Here is a 20,238-nt window from a genome sequence, read left to right as displayed (position 1 = left end):
ACACGTTTCGCTAAAAAGCTTAATCGTAGACACGATTAATGTCTACGATTAAGCTTTTTAGCGAAACGCGTCAGACTTTCTACCCTTTACTGCAGAATCTTGAAATAAAGGAATAAGAAGTTTTTACCTGCAACCTAGTGCCGGACCTTGTTTCTTCTTCTACAAGTGAGTAGCCGGAGGCGGTACCGGCCGGTCCACGGCACAGGTGGCGAGGTGGGCGTGCACGGGGTGAGCGACTCACAAATCAGCCTTGATAGATATATATATATATATATATATATATATATATATATATATATATATATATATATATATATATATAAATAAATGTGTCAGAGTGTATCTGTGTGTGTTTGTGTGATTGTACGTATATATTTAGTCCATGTACAGTATATTCATATTTTCTTGGCTGTAAACCCTCTGTCTTTGTACGCGCCTGTTCTGTATGAGCGTCAGGCTTAGTGTGTGACATTTATCTCCACAGAGCAGAGACTGGATGAGATCCAGTTTTGGAAGAAAGAGTTGGACAACAAGCTTGAAGACACAGTTACTGATATAGAACAGTTGCTGGCGTATAAGACCCGTCTGGAAAAAGCACTGGAGAGCTGCCTAGAGCCACTGTCCATAGCACAACAGTGTTTAGTAGAAAGGTAACAGCAGCAATATTTGAAGGGGTACAGCAATGTTTAAATCAACTGGTGCCAGAAAGTCAAACATATTTATAAATTACTTCCATTTAAAAATCTTAATCCTTACAGTACTTATCAGCTGCTGTATGCTCCAGAGGAAGTTCTTTTCTTTTTGGATTTCCTTTCTGTCTGACCACTGCTCTCTGCTGACACCTCTGTCCATTTTATGAACTGTCCAGAGCAGGAGAGGTTTGCTATGGGGATTTGCTCCTACTCTGGGCAGTTCCTGACATGGACAGAGGTGTCAGCCGGGAGCACTGTGGTCAGACAGAAAGGAAATTCAAAAAGAAAAGAACTTCCTCTGGGGCATACAGCAGCTGATAAGTACTGGGAGGGTTAAGATTTTTTTTTAATAGAAGTCATTTATAAATCTGTTTAACTTTCTGGCACCAGTTGATTTAAAAAAAAATAAAAAATCACCGGAGTACCCCTTTAAAGAAGAGTTAAATATTAAGATATGTTCTGACATTTTGCGGTGACATAATCTGGAATCATGAATACATGGGCTCACGGATAAAGTGCTTTACTATGTGTTAAAACCTATCATTTCTGGGAGCTGGTCAGTGTTCCTGTTTGTGGATCAAGTAGAGCGATGTAATGAGGATCAAGTAGAGTCTCTTGATGCAGTGTTTTCCAACCAGTGCGCCTCCAGCTGTTGCAAAACTACAACTCCCAGCATGCCTGGACAGCCTTCGGCTGTCCAGGCATGCTGGGAGTTGTAGTTTTGCAACAGCTGGTGGCACCCTGGTTGCGAAACAATGTTCTGATGTGTCAGTGTTGTATCAGATGATAACTTTAAAATGTAATTCTTCTGTAAATATACCAAATAAAAGCAAAATCGGAAACAAATATACATACCCTACAATCATTCTTCTGCAGTCAGCCTGCCAAATGTATGTTTAACGTACGGATCACCATTTTATAGAGAGAAAAGAGTCGGTATAGATCTGGTTCACGATGAAGTGGAACGGGAGCTTATCAAAGAAGTGGAAGTGATCCAGGGAGTGGTGGCTCTGCTGCAGAGGACATTGGAGCAGATTACTGAACAGATCAGGTAAATCATTTAAAAGGGGTACTCCACTGGAAAACATTTTTTTTTTATCAGCTGGTGACAGAAAGTTAAACAGATTTGTAAATCACTTCTATTAAAAAATCTTAATCCTTCCAGTACTTGGCTGCTGTATGTTCCAGAGGAAGTTCTTTTCTTTTTGAATTTCCTTTCTGTCTGACCCCAGTGCTCCCTGCTGACACCTTTGTCCATTTTAGGAACTGTCCAGAGTAGGAGCAAATTCCCATAGAAATCCTAATCAGTTCCTGGACAGTTCCTAAAATGGACAGAGGTGTCAGCAGAGAGCACTGTGGTCAGGCAGAAAGGAAATATTCCGCCCCTAGACATCTTATCCCCTATCGTGACGTCACGCTCTTCCGCCATTGTGGTCGGGATCCGAAGCCTCCAGCGTTGCCGGAAGGTGTACAGGTGGGTGCTGCAGCCGAGATCCCGGGGGTCCCCAGCAGCGGGACCCCCGTGATCTGACATCTTATCCCCTATCCTTTGGATAGGGGATAAGATGTCTAGGGGGCGGAGTACCCCTTTAAAAAGAAAATAATTTCCTGTGGATCATAACAGCAGCTGATAAGTACTAGAAAGATTAAGATTTTTTTTAATAGAAATAATTTACAAATCTGTCTAACTTTCTGGCACCAGTGGATTAAAAAAAAAAATAAAAAAAATTTCCCATCGGAGTACCCCTTATTACACCAAGCTAATACATTGTAATCTGACCATATACCAGAGATTTCAGCCTCTTCTGACTTGTCATTCATTTTGGTATGACATCTATAATCCATTATGTCTGATCCTTTACCATGTTTGCCCTATAGGGGACATATGGAGGCCTTTGTACTCATTTTTCCAATGTAATGTATAAGGGCAGCTTTATACCAGTTGTCACTCCTATAGCTTGGTGACATTTATATAGTCAGGGAATGTGTTCATTGTGACTAGTAGACCTCTTCCTTTATTTTGTCACCTGTGTTGGAAAAATGAGAGTCAACATGCAAACTGTTCAAGCTATTTCCCAGGAAACCCATATAACAGTGTACAGTGGTCCCTCAACATACGATGGTAATCCGTTCCAAACGGACCAACGTTTGTTGAAACCATCGTATGTTGAGGGATCCGTGCAATGTAAAATATAGGACAGTGGTCTACAACCTGCGGACCTCCAGATGTTGCAAAACTACAACACCCAGCATGCCCGGACAGCCGTTGGCTGTCCGGGCATGCTGGGTGTTGTAGTTTTGCAACATCTGGAGGTCCGCAGGTTGTAGACCACTGTTAGAGGAAGTTGTACTCACCTGTTCCCGCCGCTCCGGACCGTCACAGCTCGTCACCGCTGCCCGGGATGTCGCCTTCCATCGCTGTCGCCGCGTCCCCGAGGTGTCCCCGACGCTCCGGCGAGGCCTCTGCTTCCCCGGCATCCTCGCTCTCCGTCGCCGCCATCACGTCGCTGCGCACGCTGCTCCTATTGGGTGACGGGACGGCGTGTGCAGCGACGTGATGACGACGATGGAGAGCGCTGATGCAGGGGATCCCAAAGAGGACGCGCCGGAGCCCCGAGGACGGGCAAGTGATCATCAGCGGACCACAGCAGTCAAGGGGTCACTGTATAAGTTATTGTTTTTTTCTGTGTGTACCTCTATTAACTACCGTTATGCGGTAACTACTGGAAAGGGAAGATGTAGTGTAGGTCCAGCTAGGAGTTGTAGCACTCCTGATAGAGTCAATGGTGTCACAGTATCTAGAGGCCATAGCTGAACCCTGGGCACTTTAGTAGTGGCCTAATCACTCTTTGTCTATGGGGTTAGGCATTGAAAATAGTCCTTGACCCTGGGGGCACTCTGTAGTGATGGGTGGCCCATGGTGTTAAGTGCAAATAAATTGTATGCGACACAGTGGTAATCTTGAATCTTTAAAAGAATAACCAACACAAGCCAATACAAGATACAGTCTCTTAAAAGGGTACTCTGGGGTAAAACAATTGTTTTTTAAATAAACTGGTGCCAAAAAGTTATACAGATTTGTAAATTACATATTTAAAAAAATCTTAATCCTTACAGTACTTATAAGCTGCTGTATGGGGAAGAGGAAATTGTAAAGTTCTTTCCAGTCTGATCACAGTGCTCTCTGCTGACACCTCTGTTCTTGTCAGGAATTGTCCCGAGCAGGATAGGTTTGCTATGGGGATTTTCTTCTGCTCTGCACAGTTCCTGAGATGGACAGAGGTGTCAGCAGAGAGCACTGTGGTCAGACAGAAAATAACAAATCAACTTTTTCTGTAGTATACAGCAGCTGATAAATACTGGAAAGATTAAGATTTTTAAATAGATGTAGTTTACAAATCTGTTTAAAGGAGTACTCCAGAATAGGAAAATCATACTATACACTGCCAGCAGTAAAAAAATAAAGAAGGTACATACCTTCCTTCGCTCCTCCGGTAACCAGCTCCGGTCTCTGCTGCGATCCTCTTCCTGGTTGCCGGTCGTCGGCGAGTCATACTGCGCTCAGCCAATCACCAGCCGCAGCGAAGTCCCGACTCGGCCGGTAACGTTTTTGGCCCCGGCAGCAGGTGCCGGGGAGGAAAACGTCACACTGCCGCTCAGCCTATCGCCGGCCAAGTCGAGACTTCGCGGCGGCTGGTGATTGGCTGAGCGCAGTATGACTCATCGACCACCGGGAACAAGGAAGAGGATCGCAGCGGACTTTTTTGTAGAGCATGTAACCCCTTCACTGGCCTGTGCCTGGACTACAACTGACTAGACTAGTTTGTTCCAGCCCTCTTGGAAGAGAGAGGGTTGGACTTGGGAACTCCTTCTACAGAACTTTCTAGAGGCCTCTAGTAGAGATGAGCGAACTTACAGTAAATTCGATTCGTCACGAACTTCTCGGCTCGGCAGTTGATACCTTTTCCTGCATAAATTAGTTCAGCTTTCAGGTGCTCCGGTGGTCTGGAAAAGGTGGATACAGTCCTAGGAAAGAGTCTCCTAGGACTGTATCCACCTTTTCCAGCCCATGGGAGCACCTGAAAGCTGAACTCATTTATGCAGGAAAAGTCATCAACTGCCGAGCCGAGAAGTTCGTGACTAATCGAATTTACTGTAAGTTCGCTCATCTCTAGCCTCTAGCAGAAGCTTGGGTAGGATGGATCATGTGACCTGTCTCTTATACAGTAAGGCTGGGTTCACACCACGTTTTGTACTTACGGTTCCCCTATACGGCTGGGTGGAGGAGGGGGCGGGGCTTAATCGCGGCACCCGCACTCAGCCGTATAGGGGAACCGTATTTAATGCATGTCTAGGAGCTGACCGGAGTGAACCGCAGCCTCCAGTCGGCTGCGTTTTTGGCCGTATGCGGTTTCCCGACCACAGGCAAAAACGTGGTCGACCGGTTAACTCCGGTCGGCTCATAGACATGCATTAAATACGGTTCCCCTATACCAGTGGTCCCCAAACTGTGGCCCTCCAGATGTTGCAAAACTACAATTCCCAGCATGCCTGGACAGCCATAGGCTGTCCAGGCATGCTGGGAATTGTAGTTTTGCAACATCTGGAGGGCCACAGTTTGGAGACCACTGCCCTATACGGCTGAGTGCGGGCGCCACGATTAAGCCCCCCCAGCCGTATACGGGAACCGTAAGTACAAAACGTAGTGTGAACTCAGCCTAAGAAAGTATCCACAAAACTGGCAGCACAGAGAACAAAAAATATTGCACAATCATATACCTTAGTGTATGCACATACTCCACTGGGTACTCCACATTTAGTTCCGAACGCTGTTTTTTGCGCAGCTGGGGTCGGCCACGCTCCCTAGCGACGTCACGGCCACGCCCCCTCATTGCAAGTTGCATTGAGGAGCGTGGCCAACCCTCGTAGCGCGAAAACAGCGTTCAGAGCATTTAGTTACAAACGCTGGCCAGTGGAGTACCCCTTTAAGCAGTATAAAGAAATAGGGGGAGATTTATCAAAACCTGTCCAGAAGAAAAGTTGCTGCGTTGCCCATAGCAACCAATCAGATCACTTCTTTCATTTTTCAGAGGCCTTTCTGCTATGGGCAACTCAGCAACTTTTCCTCTGGACAGGTTTTGGTAAATCTCCCCCATAAAGTACATTTTAAGCATGCTTTGACTCACAGTACCCATACCGAATTACAGGGACAGAGGTAAATCTACCGCCACACAACTACCTTTTTACTTAGCAGTGGGCTTGCTGCAATTACACTTCATACCATTTTCCTAATCTTTGGTTCTTTGCACACCAATAAACCATTGATTTGTCACTATTTGCAGGTTGAGCCGCTCAGCTAAATATGCGCTGGAGAAGGATCTAAAAGACAAGTTTGAAGCCCTGAAATTGGACAATCACTGCAGCACATTAACCAACAACACCCCGGACATTGCATACGCAGCCAGTGTGGTGACAGTTCAGGCAAAGTAAGCACCGATAGGCTTATGTACACAGGTAAAGGTTGTCCAAAGGGATATTTTGTGCATAATGTTAAAAATGTAGCACGACATGACTTCTAATGACAGGTTTCTTGTTTTTTTGAGATTTAAATCATATAAACTTGCCTACATAGTCCTGTTATTTGAGTACACAAACAGTTAAATAGTGGTCTGCAGATCTTCTCTGTGAAATGTTGAATACCTCAATGCCCATTCATATGACTTGGCATCCATGTCAAGTCCTGCAAAACAGGAGCAGACTAGAATTCTGAGCTGAGATCCCACATCTAGACTTCCATTAGGACACCGTCAGTCATCAGCCGCAACTCCCTCCTCCGTCATCTGAAACTCCCTCCATCCGAAACGCCATCATCCCTCAGACGAAAAATGTCCTGCAGTATAGGAGAACTAAATCAGTGTCGGCTCTGCTATGCAGGTTGTGTTATACATGTTATTCAGGGTCGGCTCTGCTATACGGGTTGTGTTATACATGTTATTCAGTGTCGGCTCTGCTATACGGGTTGTGTTATACATGTTATTCAGTGTCGGCTCTGCTATACGGGTTGTGTTATACATGTTTTTCAGTGTCGGCTCTGCTATACGGGTTGTGTTATACATGTTGTTCAGTGTCGGCTCTGCTATACGGGTTGTGTTATACATGTTATTCAGTGTCGGCTCTGCTATAAGGGTTGTGTTATACATGTTATTCAGTGTCGGCTCTGCTATAAGGGTTGTGTTATACATGTTATTCAGTGTCAGCTCTGCTATAAGGGTTGTGTTATACATGTTATTCAGTGTCGGCTCTGCTATACGGGTTGTTATACATGTTATTCAGTGTCGGCTCTGCTATACGGGTTGTGTTATACATGTTATTCAGTGTCAGCTCTGCTATACGGGTTGTGTTATACATGTTATTTAGTGTCGGCTCTGCTATACGGGTTGTGTTATACATGTTATTCAGTGTCGGCTCTGCTATACGGGTTGTGATATACATGTTATTCAGTGTCGGTTCTGCTATACGTTATTCAGTGTCGGCTCTGCTATACGGGTTGTGTTATACATGTTGTTCAGTGTCGGCTCTGCTATAAGGGTTGTGTTATACATGTTGTTCAGTGTCGGCTCTGCTATACGGGTTGTGTTATACATGTTATTCAGTGTCGGCTCTGCTATAAGGGTTGTGTTATACATGTTATTCAGTGTCGGCTCTGCTATACGGGTTGTGTTATACATGTTATTCAGTGTCGGCTCTGCTATAAGGGTTGTGTTATACATGTTATTCAGTGTCGGCTCTGCTATACGGGTTGTGTTATACATGTTATTCAGTGTCGGCTCTGCTATAAGGGTTGTGTTATAAATGTTATTCAGTGTCGGTTCTGCTATACATGTTATTCAGGGTCCGCTCTGCTATACGGGTTGCGTTATACATGTTATTCAGTGACGGCTCTGCTTTCCGGGTTGTGTTATTCAGTGTCGGCACTGCTATACGGGTTGCGTTATACATGTTATTCAGGGTCGGCTCTGCTATACGGGTTGCGTTATACATGTTGTTCAGGGTCGGCTCTGCTATACGGGTTGTGTTATACATGTTATTCAGTGTCGGCTCTGCTATAAGGGTTGTGTTATACATGTTATTCAGTGACGGCTCTGCTATACGGGTTGTGTTATACATGTTATTCAGTGTCGGCTCTGCTATACGGGTTGTGTTATACATGTTGTTCAGTGTCGGTTCTGCTATACATGTTATTCAGTGTCTGCTCTGCTATACGGGTTGTGGGTTGTGTTATACATGTTATTCAGTGTCGGCTCTGCTATAAGGGTTGTGTTTATACATGTTATTCAGTGTCGGCTCTGCTATAAGGGTTGTGTTATACATGTTATTCAGTGTCGGCTCTGCTATACGGGTTGTGTTATACATGTTATTCAGTGTCGGCTCTGCTATACGGGTTGTGTTATACATGTTGTTCAGTGTCGGCTCTGCTATACGGGTTGTGTTATACATGTTGTTCAGTGTCGGCTCTGCTATACGGGTTGTGTTATACATGTTATTCAGTGTCAGCTCTGCTATACGGGTTGTGTTATACATGTTATTCAGTGTCAGCTCTGCTATACGGGTTGTGTTATACATGTTATTCAGTGTCGGCTCTGCTATAAGGGTTGTGTTATACATGTTATTCAGTGTCGGCTCTGCTATACGGGTTGTGTTATACATGTTATTCAGTGTCGGCTCTGCTATACGGGTTCTGCTATACATGTTATTCAGTGTCGGTTCTGCTATACATGTTATTCAGTGTCGGCTCTGCTATACGGGTTTTGTTATACATGTTATTCAGTGTCGGCTCTGCTATACGGGTTGTGTTATACATGTTATTCAGGGTCCGCTCTGCTATACGGGTTGCGTTATACATGTTATTCAGTGTCGGCTCTGCTATACGGGTTGCGTTATACATGTTATTCAGTGACGGCTCTGCTATACGGGTTGTGATATACATGTTATTCAGTGTCGGTTCTGCTATACGGGTTGTGATATACATGTTATTCAGTGTCGGTTCTGCTATACGTTATTCAGTGTCGGCTCTGCTATACGGGTTGTGTTATACATGTTGTTCAGTGTCGGCTCTGCTATAAGGGTTGTGTTATACATGTTGTTCAGTGTCGGCTCTGCTATACGGGTTGTGTTATACATGTTATTCAGTGTCGGCTCTGCTATAAGGGTTGTGTTATACATGTTATTCAGTGTCGGCTCTGCTATACGGGTTGTGTTATACATGTTATTCAGTGTCGGCTCTGCTATAAGGGTTGTGTTATACATGTTATTCAGTGTCGGCTCTGCTATACGGGTTGTGTTATACATGTTATTCAGTGTCGGCTCTGCTATAAGGGTTGTGTTATAAATGTTATTCAGTGTCGGTTCTGCTATACATGTTATTCAGGGTCCGCTCTGCTATACGGGTTGCGTTATACATGTTATTCAGTGACGGCTCTGCTTTCCGGGTTGTGTTATTCAGTGTCGGCACTGCTATACGGGTTGCGTTATACATGTTATTCAGGGTCGGCTCTGCTATACGGGTTGCGTTATACATGTTGTTCAGGGTCGGCTCTGCTATACGGGTTGTGTTATACATGTTATTCAGTGTCGGCTCTGCTATAAGGGTTGTGTTATACATGTTATTCAGTGACGGCTCTGCTATACGGGTTGTGTTATACATGTTATTCAGTGTCGGCTCTGCTATACGGGTTGTGTTATACATGTTGTTCAGTGTCGGTTCTGCTATACATGTTATTCAGTGTCTGCTCTGCTATACGGGTTGTGGGTTGTGTTATACATGTTATTCAGTGTCGGCTCTGCTATAAGGGTTGTGTTTATACATGTTATTCAGTGTCGGCTCTGCTATAAGGGTTGTGTTATACATGTTATTCAGTGTCGGCTCTGCTATACGGGTTGTGTTATACATGTTATTCAGTGTCGGCTCTGCTATACGGGTTGTGTTATACATGTTGTTCAGTGTCGGCTCTGCTATACGGGTTGTGTTATACATGTTGTTCAGTGTCGGCTCTGCTATACGGGTTGTGTTATACATGTTATTCAGTGTCAGCTCTGCTATACGGGTTGTGTTATACATGTTATTCAGTGTCAGCTCTGCTATACGGGTTGTGTTATACATGTTATTCAGTGTCGGCTCTGCTATAAGGGTTGTGTTATACATGTTATTCAGTGTCGGCTCTGCTATACGGGTTTTGTTATACATGTTATTCAGTGTCGGCTCTGCTATACGGGTTGTGTTATACATGTTATTCAGGGTCCGCTCTGCTATACGGGTTGCGTTATACATGTTATTCAGTGTCGGCTCTGCTATACGGGTTGCGTTATACATGTTATTCAGTGACGGCTCTGCTATACGGGTTGTGATATACATGTTATTCAGTGTCGGTTCTGCTATACGGGTTGTGATATACATGTTATTCAGTGTCGGTTCTGCTATACGTTATTCAGTGTCGGCTCTGCTATACGGGTTGTGTTATACATGTTGTTCAGTGTCGGCTCTGCTATAAGGGTTGTGTTATACATGTTGTTCAGTGTCGGCTCTGCTATACGGGTTGTGTTATACATGTTATTCAGTGTCGGCTCTGCTATAAGGGTTGTGTTATACATGTTATTCAGTGTCGGCTCTGCTATACGGGTTGTGTTATACATGTTATTCAGTGTCGGCTCTGCTATAAGGGTTGTGTTATACATGTTATTCAGTGTCGGCTCTGCTATACGGGTTGTGTTATACATGTTATTCAGTGTCGGCTCTGCTATAAGGGTTGTGTTATAAATGTTATTCAGTGTCGGTTCTGCTATACATGTTATTCAGGGTCCGCTCTGCTATACGGGTTGCGTTATACATGTTATTCAGTGACGGCTCTGCTTTCCGGGTTGTGTTATTCAGTGTCGGCACTGCTATACGGGTTGCGTTATACATGTTATTCAGGGTCGGCTCTGCTATACGGGTTGCGTTATACATGTTGTTCAGGGTCGGCTCTGCTATACGGGTTGTGTTATACATGTTATTCAGTGTCGGCTCTGCTATAAGGGTTGTGTTATACATGTTATTCAGTGACGGCTCTGCTATACGGGTTGTGTTATACATGTTATTCAGTGTCGGCTCTGCTATACGGGTTGTGTTATACATGTTGTTCAGTGTCGGTTCTGCTATACATGTTATTCAGTGTCTGCTCTGCTATACGGGTTGTGGGTTGTGTTATACATGTTATTCAGTGTCGGCTCTGCTATAAGGGTTGTGTTTATACATGTTATTCAGTGTCGGCTCTGCTATAAGGGTTGTGTTATACATGTTATTCAGTGTCGGCTCTGCTATACGGGTTGTGTTATACATGTTATTCAGTGTCGGCTCTGCTATACGGGTTGTGTTATACATGTTGTTCAGTGTCGGCTCTGCTATACGGGTTGTGTTATACATGTTATTCAGTGTCAGCTCTGCTATACGGGTTGTGTTATACATGTTATTCAGTGTCAGCTCTGCTATACGGGTTGTGTTATACATGTTATTCAGTGTCGGCTCTGCTATAAGGGTTGTGTTATACATGTTATTCAGTGTCGGCTCTGCTATACGGGTTGTGTTATACATGTTATTCAGTGTCGGCTCTGCTATACGGGTTCTGCTATACATGTTATTCAGTGTCGGTTCTGCTATACATGTTATTCAGTGTCGGCTCTGCTATACGGGTTTTGTTATACATGTTATTCAGTGTCGGCTCTGCTATACGGGTTGTGTTATACATGTTATTCAGGGTCCGCTCTGCTATACGGGTTGCGTTATACATGTTATTCAGTGTCGGCTCTGCTATACGGGTTGCGTTATACATGTTATTCAGTGACGGCTCTGCTTTCCGGGTTGTGTTATACAGGTTATTCAGTGTCGACTCTGCTATACGGGTTGCGTAATACATGTTATTCAGGGTCGGCTCTGCTATACGGGTTGTGTTATACATGTTATTCAGGGTCGGCTCTGCTATACGGGTTGTGCTATACATGTTATTCAGTGTCGGCTCTGCTATACGGGTTGTGTTATACAACATATGACAGATACTTCTTTATAATATTATAAAATAATGCATCATGCACTGAGTATTTAGAAGATAGAAAAATGGAGGCACTCACGGTACTGTAGAACTCATGCAAGGTTTCTTTATTCTTGGTGCATTATTTCAGTAATACACAGGATGCCGGAGCATAGTCAGGTGCACAAGGTAATAGCCGTTTTGTGCTTATCCAGATGCCGTGGCCGTGACATCACAAGCTGGGCGCGGCGGCCGTGACATCACGAGAATCCGGCGCTGCACCTGATGCTCTAAACGAACGCTGGGTGAAGCAGGGAGATTGCGGGGGTCCCCAGTGGTGGGACCCCCGCGATCAGACATCTTAACACCTATCCTTTGCATAGGGGATAAGATGTCTAGGAGCGGAGTACCCCTTTAAGCATTTATCAGGGCTACAGACCTAACAATATTTTCTTGCTTTAATTATAAATAGCTCAGTAACACCTAAAGAGTGGGAAGATTTCAGTAACGCGAACATAGAAAAAGCAGAAAAGCAAAGGAACAATGCTGTGGCCCTGCGGACTTTGATTGACAGCATCTTATCCGAAACAGCCTTCGACATGCGCAAGCAGTGTGATACAGTGAATTTTGCCTTGAAAAAAGGTGTAGCAGAGACAAAGGAGGCAAAAAATAAGTTAGAAGTTCACTTGGCTAAGGTAAGATTGTGCAGTTATTTTCTATGCAATCTAAATGTTTACTTCAGATACTGTAGCTAACCAGACCCCTAAAGACTACACTTACATCACCCACACTATATGAGCCAATATTTCTGAGACTGTCAGATGTAATAAAGATTGCTTTATTGTCTACAGTGAAATGTTATTTGTATCTATTCTTAATGCATAAAACCTTTAATTTTTATAAAAAGGTTATGGATGAGATTAGTTCCCAGGAAAAGAATATAGAGGGTCTTAAGAAAGCCATTGCACATAAAGAAGGACCAATGAAAGTGGCTCAGTCACGTCTAGAAACCAGAACGATGAGACCCAATGTTGAGCTGTGTCATGACCCCGTACAATACAGACTTCTCTGTGAAGTCCAGGAGATTACTACAAATGTCGAAAGGTGAGTGAACCATAAGGACCATCATGTTTGTCATTCTTACACTTTGTCATATATTTTTACATTCAGGGCTGCTGTTGTGGGGTGCAATCTTGCGTCCTATGCAGCTCTACGTTTGCTCCTCCCCTCATCTCTCGGTAGAATGCCAAAGATAAAGCCAAGGGGAAGGCAGAGCAGGGCAGTATAACAGCTGCCGTGATTGGCTAAGAGGAAGCTCCGAGAACCCCTGAGCAGCCTTTATTCTACTAGAACACAAGTTTGCTCCTCAGCTCTGAGCAGCCTTCGCTACGGCAGCCGCTGTCCCTCAGCTTTGAGCAGCCTTCATTGTACTAGGATGAAAGTTTGCACACAGTCCCTCAGCTCTGAGCCCCGAGCAGCCTTCACACAATGACATGAACACCACTGAATTAACACCCCTAGAGCTGCTGTACAATAAAGCTGAGGCAGTGTGTACAGTGTGAGGCGCAAACTTGCATCCTAGGCTGCTACAATGAAGGCTGCTTGGAGCTGAGGGAGTGTGTGCAAACTTGCGCATGTCGGGGCTCGGAGTTACACTGCCCTGCTCTGCCTTCCCCTCGGCTGTATCTGCTGCATAGGACGCAAGTTTGCACCTCACACAGTCAATAGTAAGCGGGTAGGTGGACATGAGAACATTACTGCGTGGGGAGGGTTTTGCTAGGGTGTATATGCAATGCCGTAAAGTAACTACTGCTCAAAGAAGGGGGAATATTATATTTCTAAGTGGTTACTGCTGGGGGAGGGGGTATTAGATTTCTAAAAGTGATTACTGCTGGGGGGGGGTATATTGCAATTCTGAAAGTGATTACTGCTTGGCGGAGATATTAGATTTCTCAAGGTGGTTATTGCTGGGGGGGGGGGGTAGGAGATGCCACTGGGCTGGGAGATATGAAATTCATGAAGGTTATTACTGCTGGGGAAGGGGGGGGGTATGAGATGCCTTAAATTAAGTACTGCTGACGGTGGATAGAAGATACCTGAAGTTGATTACTGCTTGGGAGGGAGAAGTAAGAGGATTTATGAGAAGGTAATAAACGCTGGGGCATTTGAGATGCCTGAAAGCAATTGATGCTGGTGGGATATGAGGGGCCTAAAACTAATTGCAGCTAGGGGCAGAATGAGACGTGAGCCCTGAAAGTAATTATTTCTGGTGGAGATAAGATGTGAGCACTAATATGATTAATGTTAGGGGGATGAGATGTAAGCCCTGTGTGTGATTACTGAGGAAGGGGGTTAGCTCTGCTAGAAATACTATCCACAATGCACAAAGCTTCCCCATAGTGAGGAGTCTCAGAGATGAGCATGAGGCCAAAGGTGGAGGCGTTACAGAGCCCCACTGTCTTCTGCCACAATTGGTCTACCCAAGATGGGCTGGCAGCTGTGCTGTGTTTGTGGCTGGGAGTGGTCCCATATATGACCCTTAAAGGGGTACTCCGCTGCTCAGCGTTTGGAACAAACTGTTCCGAACGCTGAAGCCGGCGCTGGGAGCTTGTGATGTCATAGCCCCGCCCCCTCACGGCTGTCACTCCCCCTCAATGCAAGTCAATGGGAGGGGGCATGACAGCCGTTGCGCCCCCTCCCATAGACTTGCATTGAGGGGGCGGGGCGTGACATCATGAGGGGGCGGGACTATGACATCACAAGCTCCCGTCTCCAGCGTTCGGAACAACTTGTTCCAAACGCTGAACAGCGGAGTACCCCTTTAAAAAGTAAGCCATTTTTCATTTCCAGCTAAATTCTAGAGCTCAATAGCTGATAGTGTTAGGCTTTGTAAGTTACTCATTATGAGGGTGCATTCACACCACGTTTTTGCAATACAGTTCCCGTATCAGGTTTTTGATGAAAAACAGATTCCTCAAAACCTGACTAAACTGTATCAAAACATGTGTACAAATTTCAACCCGTATACGGTTAAAAACCGTATACGGCTTGAAAAATGATGTCCGGTTGCATCCGTTTTTTAAGAAAAGTATAAGTTTTTAACTTTTCACTCCATTTCAAATAAAGTTTCACTTGTTTGATTGAAATTCCAAGAAAAAAAACTGTGCAAAGTCAAAAAACATATGGTGAAAACCGGATGGAACCGTACGCACATACGGTTCCCATTGACTCCCATGTTAAAAAAACGTATACGGTTTAAGGGTGCGTTCCCACAGGGCGTATACGCAGCGTATTTGACGCTGCACAAAATTTATGGCAGCAGTGGGAAATACGCCGCATATTCCTTGCTCACTATACACACAGGGCTTTCCGGCGGCAGCCCTATGTGTGCAGTGAGTTTTGGAGGCAGAGCCGCGCGTCACAGTCACGCCGGCACACAGCCCCGCCTCTAAAACTCACTACACACATAGGGCTGCCGCCGGAAAGCCCTGTGTGTATAGTGAGCAAGGAATATACGGCGTATTTCCCACTGCTGCCATAAATTTTGTGCAGCGTCAAATACGCTGCGTATACGCCCTGAGGGAACGCACCCTTATACAGTTTTTCAACCGGACCAAAAACCGTGGTAGACTACGGTTAAGATTTCGGTTGGAAAACCCTGATCTAAACATTGAAACAGGGTATTAGGATATATAGACATTAGGGAGGCAGCTCCCCAATAATTCATGTTGGAAAGTGAAAAAATTTAATAATTATCTTTAATGACCAGCATCCCCGACATTTGTCATTTACCATGTCTCACCTTGGGAGACTGTATGCACATCCAAATAAAACAAATTGGCAGTATTTCTTTCCACTATATTCTCGTGAGACTTTGTCCAAATTTATATTTTTACTGTGCCAATATAAGGGCATGTGCAGACAATGCATTTCTGACACAGATTTAGCACAGCATAGATTTCATGCAGTGGGGTGGAAGGGGTACTCCGGTGGAAAAAATTAATGTTTTCAAATCAACTGGTGCCAGAAAGTTAAACAGATAATAATTGTAAATTACTTCTATTTAAACATCTTAATCCTTCCAGTACTTTTCAGCTGCTGTATGCTTCAGGGAAAGTTATGTAGTTTTCTCTAGTCTGACCACAGTGCTCTCTGCTGACACCTCTGTCCATGTCAAGAACTGTACAGAACAAGATAGGTTTGCTATGGGGATTTGCTTCTACTCTGGACAGTTCCCGACATGGACAGAGGTGTCAGCAGAGAGCGATGTGGTCAGACTGGAAAGAACTACACAACTTCCTTTGGAACATACAGCAGCTGCTAAGTACTGGAAGGCTTTAAGGGGTTATCCACCATAAGGTGATTTTACTATGTACCTGGCAGACAGTAATGGACATGATTAGGAAGGATCTGCGCTTGTCATGGGGCTAAATGTCATGAGATTACCATAATACTGTGGCTAGCTTTTTGTGAACTTGTATTTCCTGCTTGACTTTTCTTTTTTTGACTACAAATCCCACAATTCCATTTTCCTCCCTCCCACACATCAGCCACCCCACCCCTTGAAACATAAATGAGCTGCATCCGTTCAAAAGACCTGTGGTTTTCAATCAGGGTGCCTACAGCTGTTGCATTAGTTGCAGATTGATCTCGCTCCCACCAAGCGATCACTCCACCCATTGAAGCAGACAGGCTTCCTGTCATCAGCTGACTGAGTCAGGTCTCGGCGGCATTGCAAGCTGGGAAAAATCTGAGACAACAGTCATTTTGTATGCTGTTAAAAATAAATATTGGAGTGAAAATCACAGAAGAATTGTGATAAAACCATCACACACACACAGGTACAGACACTATATTATGAACTACACTAACAGCCCCTGTAGCATAGTCAAATAAAAAAGAAAATCCTGGAATATCCCATTAAGATTTTTAAATATGTCATTTAAAAATCTGTAACTTTATGGCACCAATTTATTTAAAACATTTGTTTTGCACTGGAGTACCCCTTTAAGGCACATCCATGCTACCTGGTGTAGTTTCCACACCGATTCTGTGCAGTTACGAGGCAATAAGTGATGTCTCCCTTTTTTTTCTCCACATATGAATTTTCATATTAAAGGGGTACTCCGCCCCTAGACATCTTATCCCCTATCCAAAGGATAGGGGATAAGATGTCAGATCGCCGCGGTGCCGCTGCTGGGGATCCCCGCTGCGGCACTGCGCTATCATTACAGCACAGAGCGAGTTTGCTCTGCAGATAATGACGCGCAATACAGGGGCCGGAGCATCGTTACTTCACGGCTCCGCCCCTCGTGACGTCAAGGCCCGCCCCTTTCAATACAAGTCTATAGGAGGGGGCGCGGCGGTCGTCACTCCCCCTGCCATAGACTTGCATTAAGGGGACGTCCCGTCATTAAGCACAGAGCGAACTCGCTCTGTGCTGTAATGATAGCGGGGTGCCGCAGCGGGGATCCCAGGGCTCCCCAGCAACGGCACCGCGGCGATCTGACATCTTATCCCCTATCCTTTTGGATAGGGGATAAGATGTCTAGGGGCGGAGTACCCCTTTAAGGTTAATGGGACACTTTTGGGACGTGGAATTGACTTGATTTAATTAAGGATTAGGTGAGAATTCTGCAGAGAAATTAGCACAGATTTCCACAGTGTGAATGGGGCCTAATCTCTGTCTCTGTTACCATGAAGGTACATTTGAACACATGTTTTTCTTTTCTTTTACAGACTGCGGGAGACTCTGAGCCAAGCAGAAGCTGAGCTGAAAGGTTTGATCCGCAACCAATTGTCTCTAGAAGAGGAGATCCAAGTGAAGGAAAATACTCTGTACATTGATGAAGTGATTTGTATGCAGATGAGAGAAGCTATATCAATTAACAACTTCTGAAGAGCAGGTTTATTAAGAAGTGTGACTTTGAAACAGTTCACAACACAGTGGTTACACTTATATGTTCAAAATGTATTCTTAATATCCTAAAACATGAGAAAATATAAAAAGGATTTTACTTTATGTGTTATTTAACTGTATTTATTGACTAACCACACCATACTGCATTAAAAGGTTTGTCTGGCATTGAAAAAAAAAAAAGTTAAGGGCTCATAACTGCTTAAAAATAAAAAATGAGCAATACTTATTTGCCTGATCTTCCACAACTGTCATTCTGATGGTGCCTGGTCCCTTCTCATCATCACTTCCTGGTGATATACCAATAGAGCCAATAATTAAAGAGAATCTGACAGCTGTTTACCTGCATGAAACCCAGTATACTGGGAAATAGTGCGAGTGAAGAGTTTTAAAGCGTATTTGTCAGATGCCACAGGTATATAAAAATCAGGGATCGACCGATATTTATTTATTTTTTTTTTTTTTATTAGGGCAGATACCGATGTATCTGTGACCTTTCAGGCCGATATTCCGGTATAAGTTATCGGCTACTTCCCCTTACCCCCCCTAGAAGCCGCTGCAAATCAATGATTTAAATCAATGAACTGCAGCAGCTTTTGCGGAGCCAGAGACCACCGCCGCCCGCTTCTCTCCCCCTGCCTGTCCTGGGGCCCTCCCTAGTCCAACCACCGCCCCATTGCCTCCCCCATCCCCGGTTTTATAATGACCTGTTCCCGGGGTCCGCGCTACTTCTGGCTCCGGCGGCGTCCTGAGGTGTTGCTGTGCGCACTGACGGTGATGACGCGTTGAGGACGTCACTCGTAATTGCACTGCGCAGCGCACAGGACGCTGCAGGAGCCAGAAGTAGTGCAGACCCCGGGAACAGGTAATTATAAAACTGGGGATGGGGGAGGCAATGGGGCGGCGGCGGTGGTCTCTGGCGGGGGCGGCAATATCGGCAAGGTAATTGCCGATACCGATAATGTCCAAAATCATGAATATCGGCCGATAATATCGGCCAAACCGATAACTGGTCGATCCCTAATAAAAATCCCTCTTTTCATTAGCTCACAGTGTTAGAAATCCTCTCTGGGGAAGGTGGTGTTTCCCTCCCTTGTGGTGGTGGGAGGTGATTGGTGCGTCTGCTCATCCAGCAGTGTCCATGAGTCATCTCTTGTCCATGACCCTTGGACAAGCCTGAGGCTGCTGCAGGACTGGTTAGTGTCCTAGTAGGTATGGGGACCCCTAGTGGTGGGATTTTCAGGATCAGTTTTCTTTATGATATATTCAAAAAGTTTTAAACAACCATATTACAAAAGGTCTTTAATGTTCAGCAGTAACAACATCTGACAGTGTCAATTTAAAATGAAGGGTAACTTACATCTTTAGGTTTGCTATTTCCATAGTTCTGCCCATTACAATGTCATTGCCCTCCAGCATGCATTGAAGGTGGAAGCCAGCTCGCACAGCTCCCTTGTCCCATAAATATTCCGCCATCAGCCTGCTGCTTCCGTGACGGGAGTGCCATGTGTAGCGAGGAGAAGAGTGCTCATCTCTTCCACCCCTGGCACTCTTGTCATGGAAGGGGCGGGCCAGGGGTGAAACATTGAGGCAGGGGAGCTGCACGATCTGGCTCCAGCCTTCAATGCACGCTGGAGCTGTATATAGATAACCTATGCGCATAAACAGATCTCTCATTGGATCTAGGACATGTCTATAACATGAGTTTCATATCCTTATTGGTGAAATCTCAGAGATACCTAACTGATTGGCTGATTCATTTATGATGGTATCCCATGAAGGTTATATAAACCCACAGAACTGCGTTCTATCGCCATAGCCCGTGACCTCTTGACAAAGCCACAGTATGCTTTGTGTCCTAACCTTGGATAAAAGGACATAGATTAATCATTGCCTTCCTGCCATTTTATAGGCTAAATTTTTGCGCAATTTCAAAATAGACAACTCTGGCAACAGTGACTGTGAGATGCAGTGCTTCTTTTTTGACTATGCAGTGGACGAAATGTATTAAAGGGGTACTCCGGTGAAAACCTTTTTTCTTTTAAATCAACTGGTGCCAGAAAGTTAAACATATTTGTAAATTACTTCTATTGAAAAATCTTAATCCTTCCAGTACTTATTAGCTGCTGAATGCTACAGAGGAAATTCCTTTCTTTTTGGAACACTGATGACATCACGAGCACAGTGCTCTCTGCTGACATCTCTGTCCATTTTAGCAACCGTGCATAGCAGATGTATGCTAAGGGCAGCATGATGGCTCAGTGGTTAGCACTGCTGCCTTGCAGTGCTGGGGCATTGGGTTCAAATCCCACTAAGGACAACAATAAATAAAGAGTTATTATTATTATAATGACATCAGCCAAGAGCACTGAGCTCGTGATGTCATCAGAGAGAATTCCAAAAAGAAAAGAATTTCCTCTGTAGTATTCAGCAACTAATAAGTACTGGAAGGATTAAGATTTTTCAATAGAAGTAATTTACAAATATGTTTAACTTTCTGGCACCAGTTGATTTAAAAGAAAAAAAGGTTTTCACTGGAGTACCCCTTTAAGTTAGGTCCGAGTCTCAG

General features: G+C 44.5%; 1 protein-coding gene across 3 annotated transcripts in view; it reads left to right on the top strand.

Annotated features, from left to right (window-relative positions):
* TEKT1 (tektin 1) overlaps window positions 1-17,773 on the top strand; it is a 32,066-nt gene extending 14,293 nt beyond the window's left edge. For 2 of the 3 annotated variants that reach the window (XM_056558654.1, XM_056558653.1), the window contains exons 3-8: window positions 485-650; window positions 1,615-1,743; window positions 6,035-6,178; window positions 12,225-12,447; window positions 12,660-12,856; window positions 17,492-17,773. In XM_056558654.1, the coding sequence (XP_056414629.1) occupies window positions 485-650; window positions 1,615-1,743; window positions 6,035-6,178; window positions 12,225-12,447; window positions 12,660-12,856; window positions 17,492-17,651 (1,019 nt within the window). In that variant the 3' untranslated portion in view covers window positions 17,652-17,773. The remainder of the gene's footprint in view (window positions 1-484; window positions 651-1,614; window positions 1,744-6,034; window positions 6,179-12,224; window positions 12,448-12,659; window positions 12,857-17,491) is intronic. The other variant, XM_056558655.1, reaches the window with a different exon arrangement.
* Window positions 17,774-20,238: the final 2,465 nt, after the last annotated feature.

Source organism: Hyla sarda, chromosome 2 (assembly GCF_029499605.1).
Source record: "Hyla sarda isolate aHylSar1 chromosome 2, aHylSar1.hap1, whole genome shotgun sequence".
NCBI lineage: Eukaryota > Metazoa > Chordata > Amphibia > Anura > Hylidae > Hyla > Hyla sarda.
Note: the sequence above shows the minus strand (reverse complement) of the source record. Positions and strands in the feature narration are given on the sequence as shown.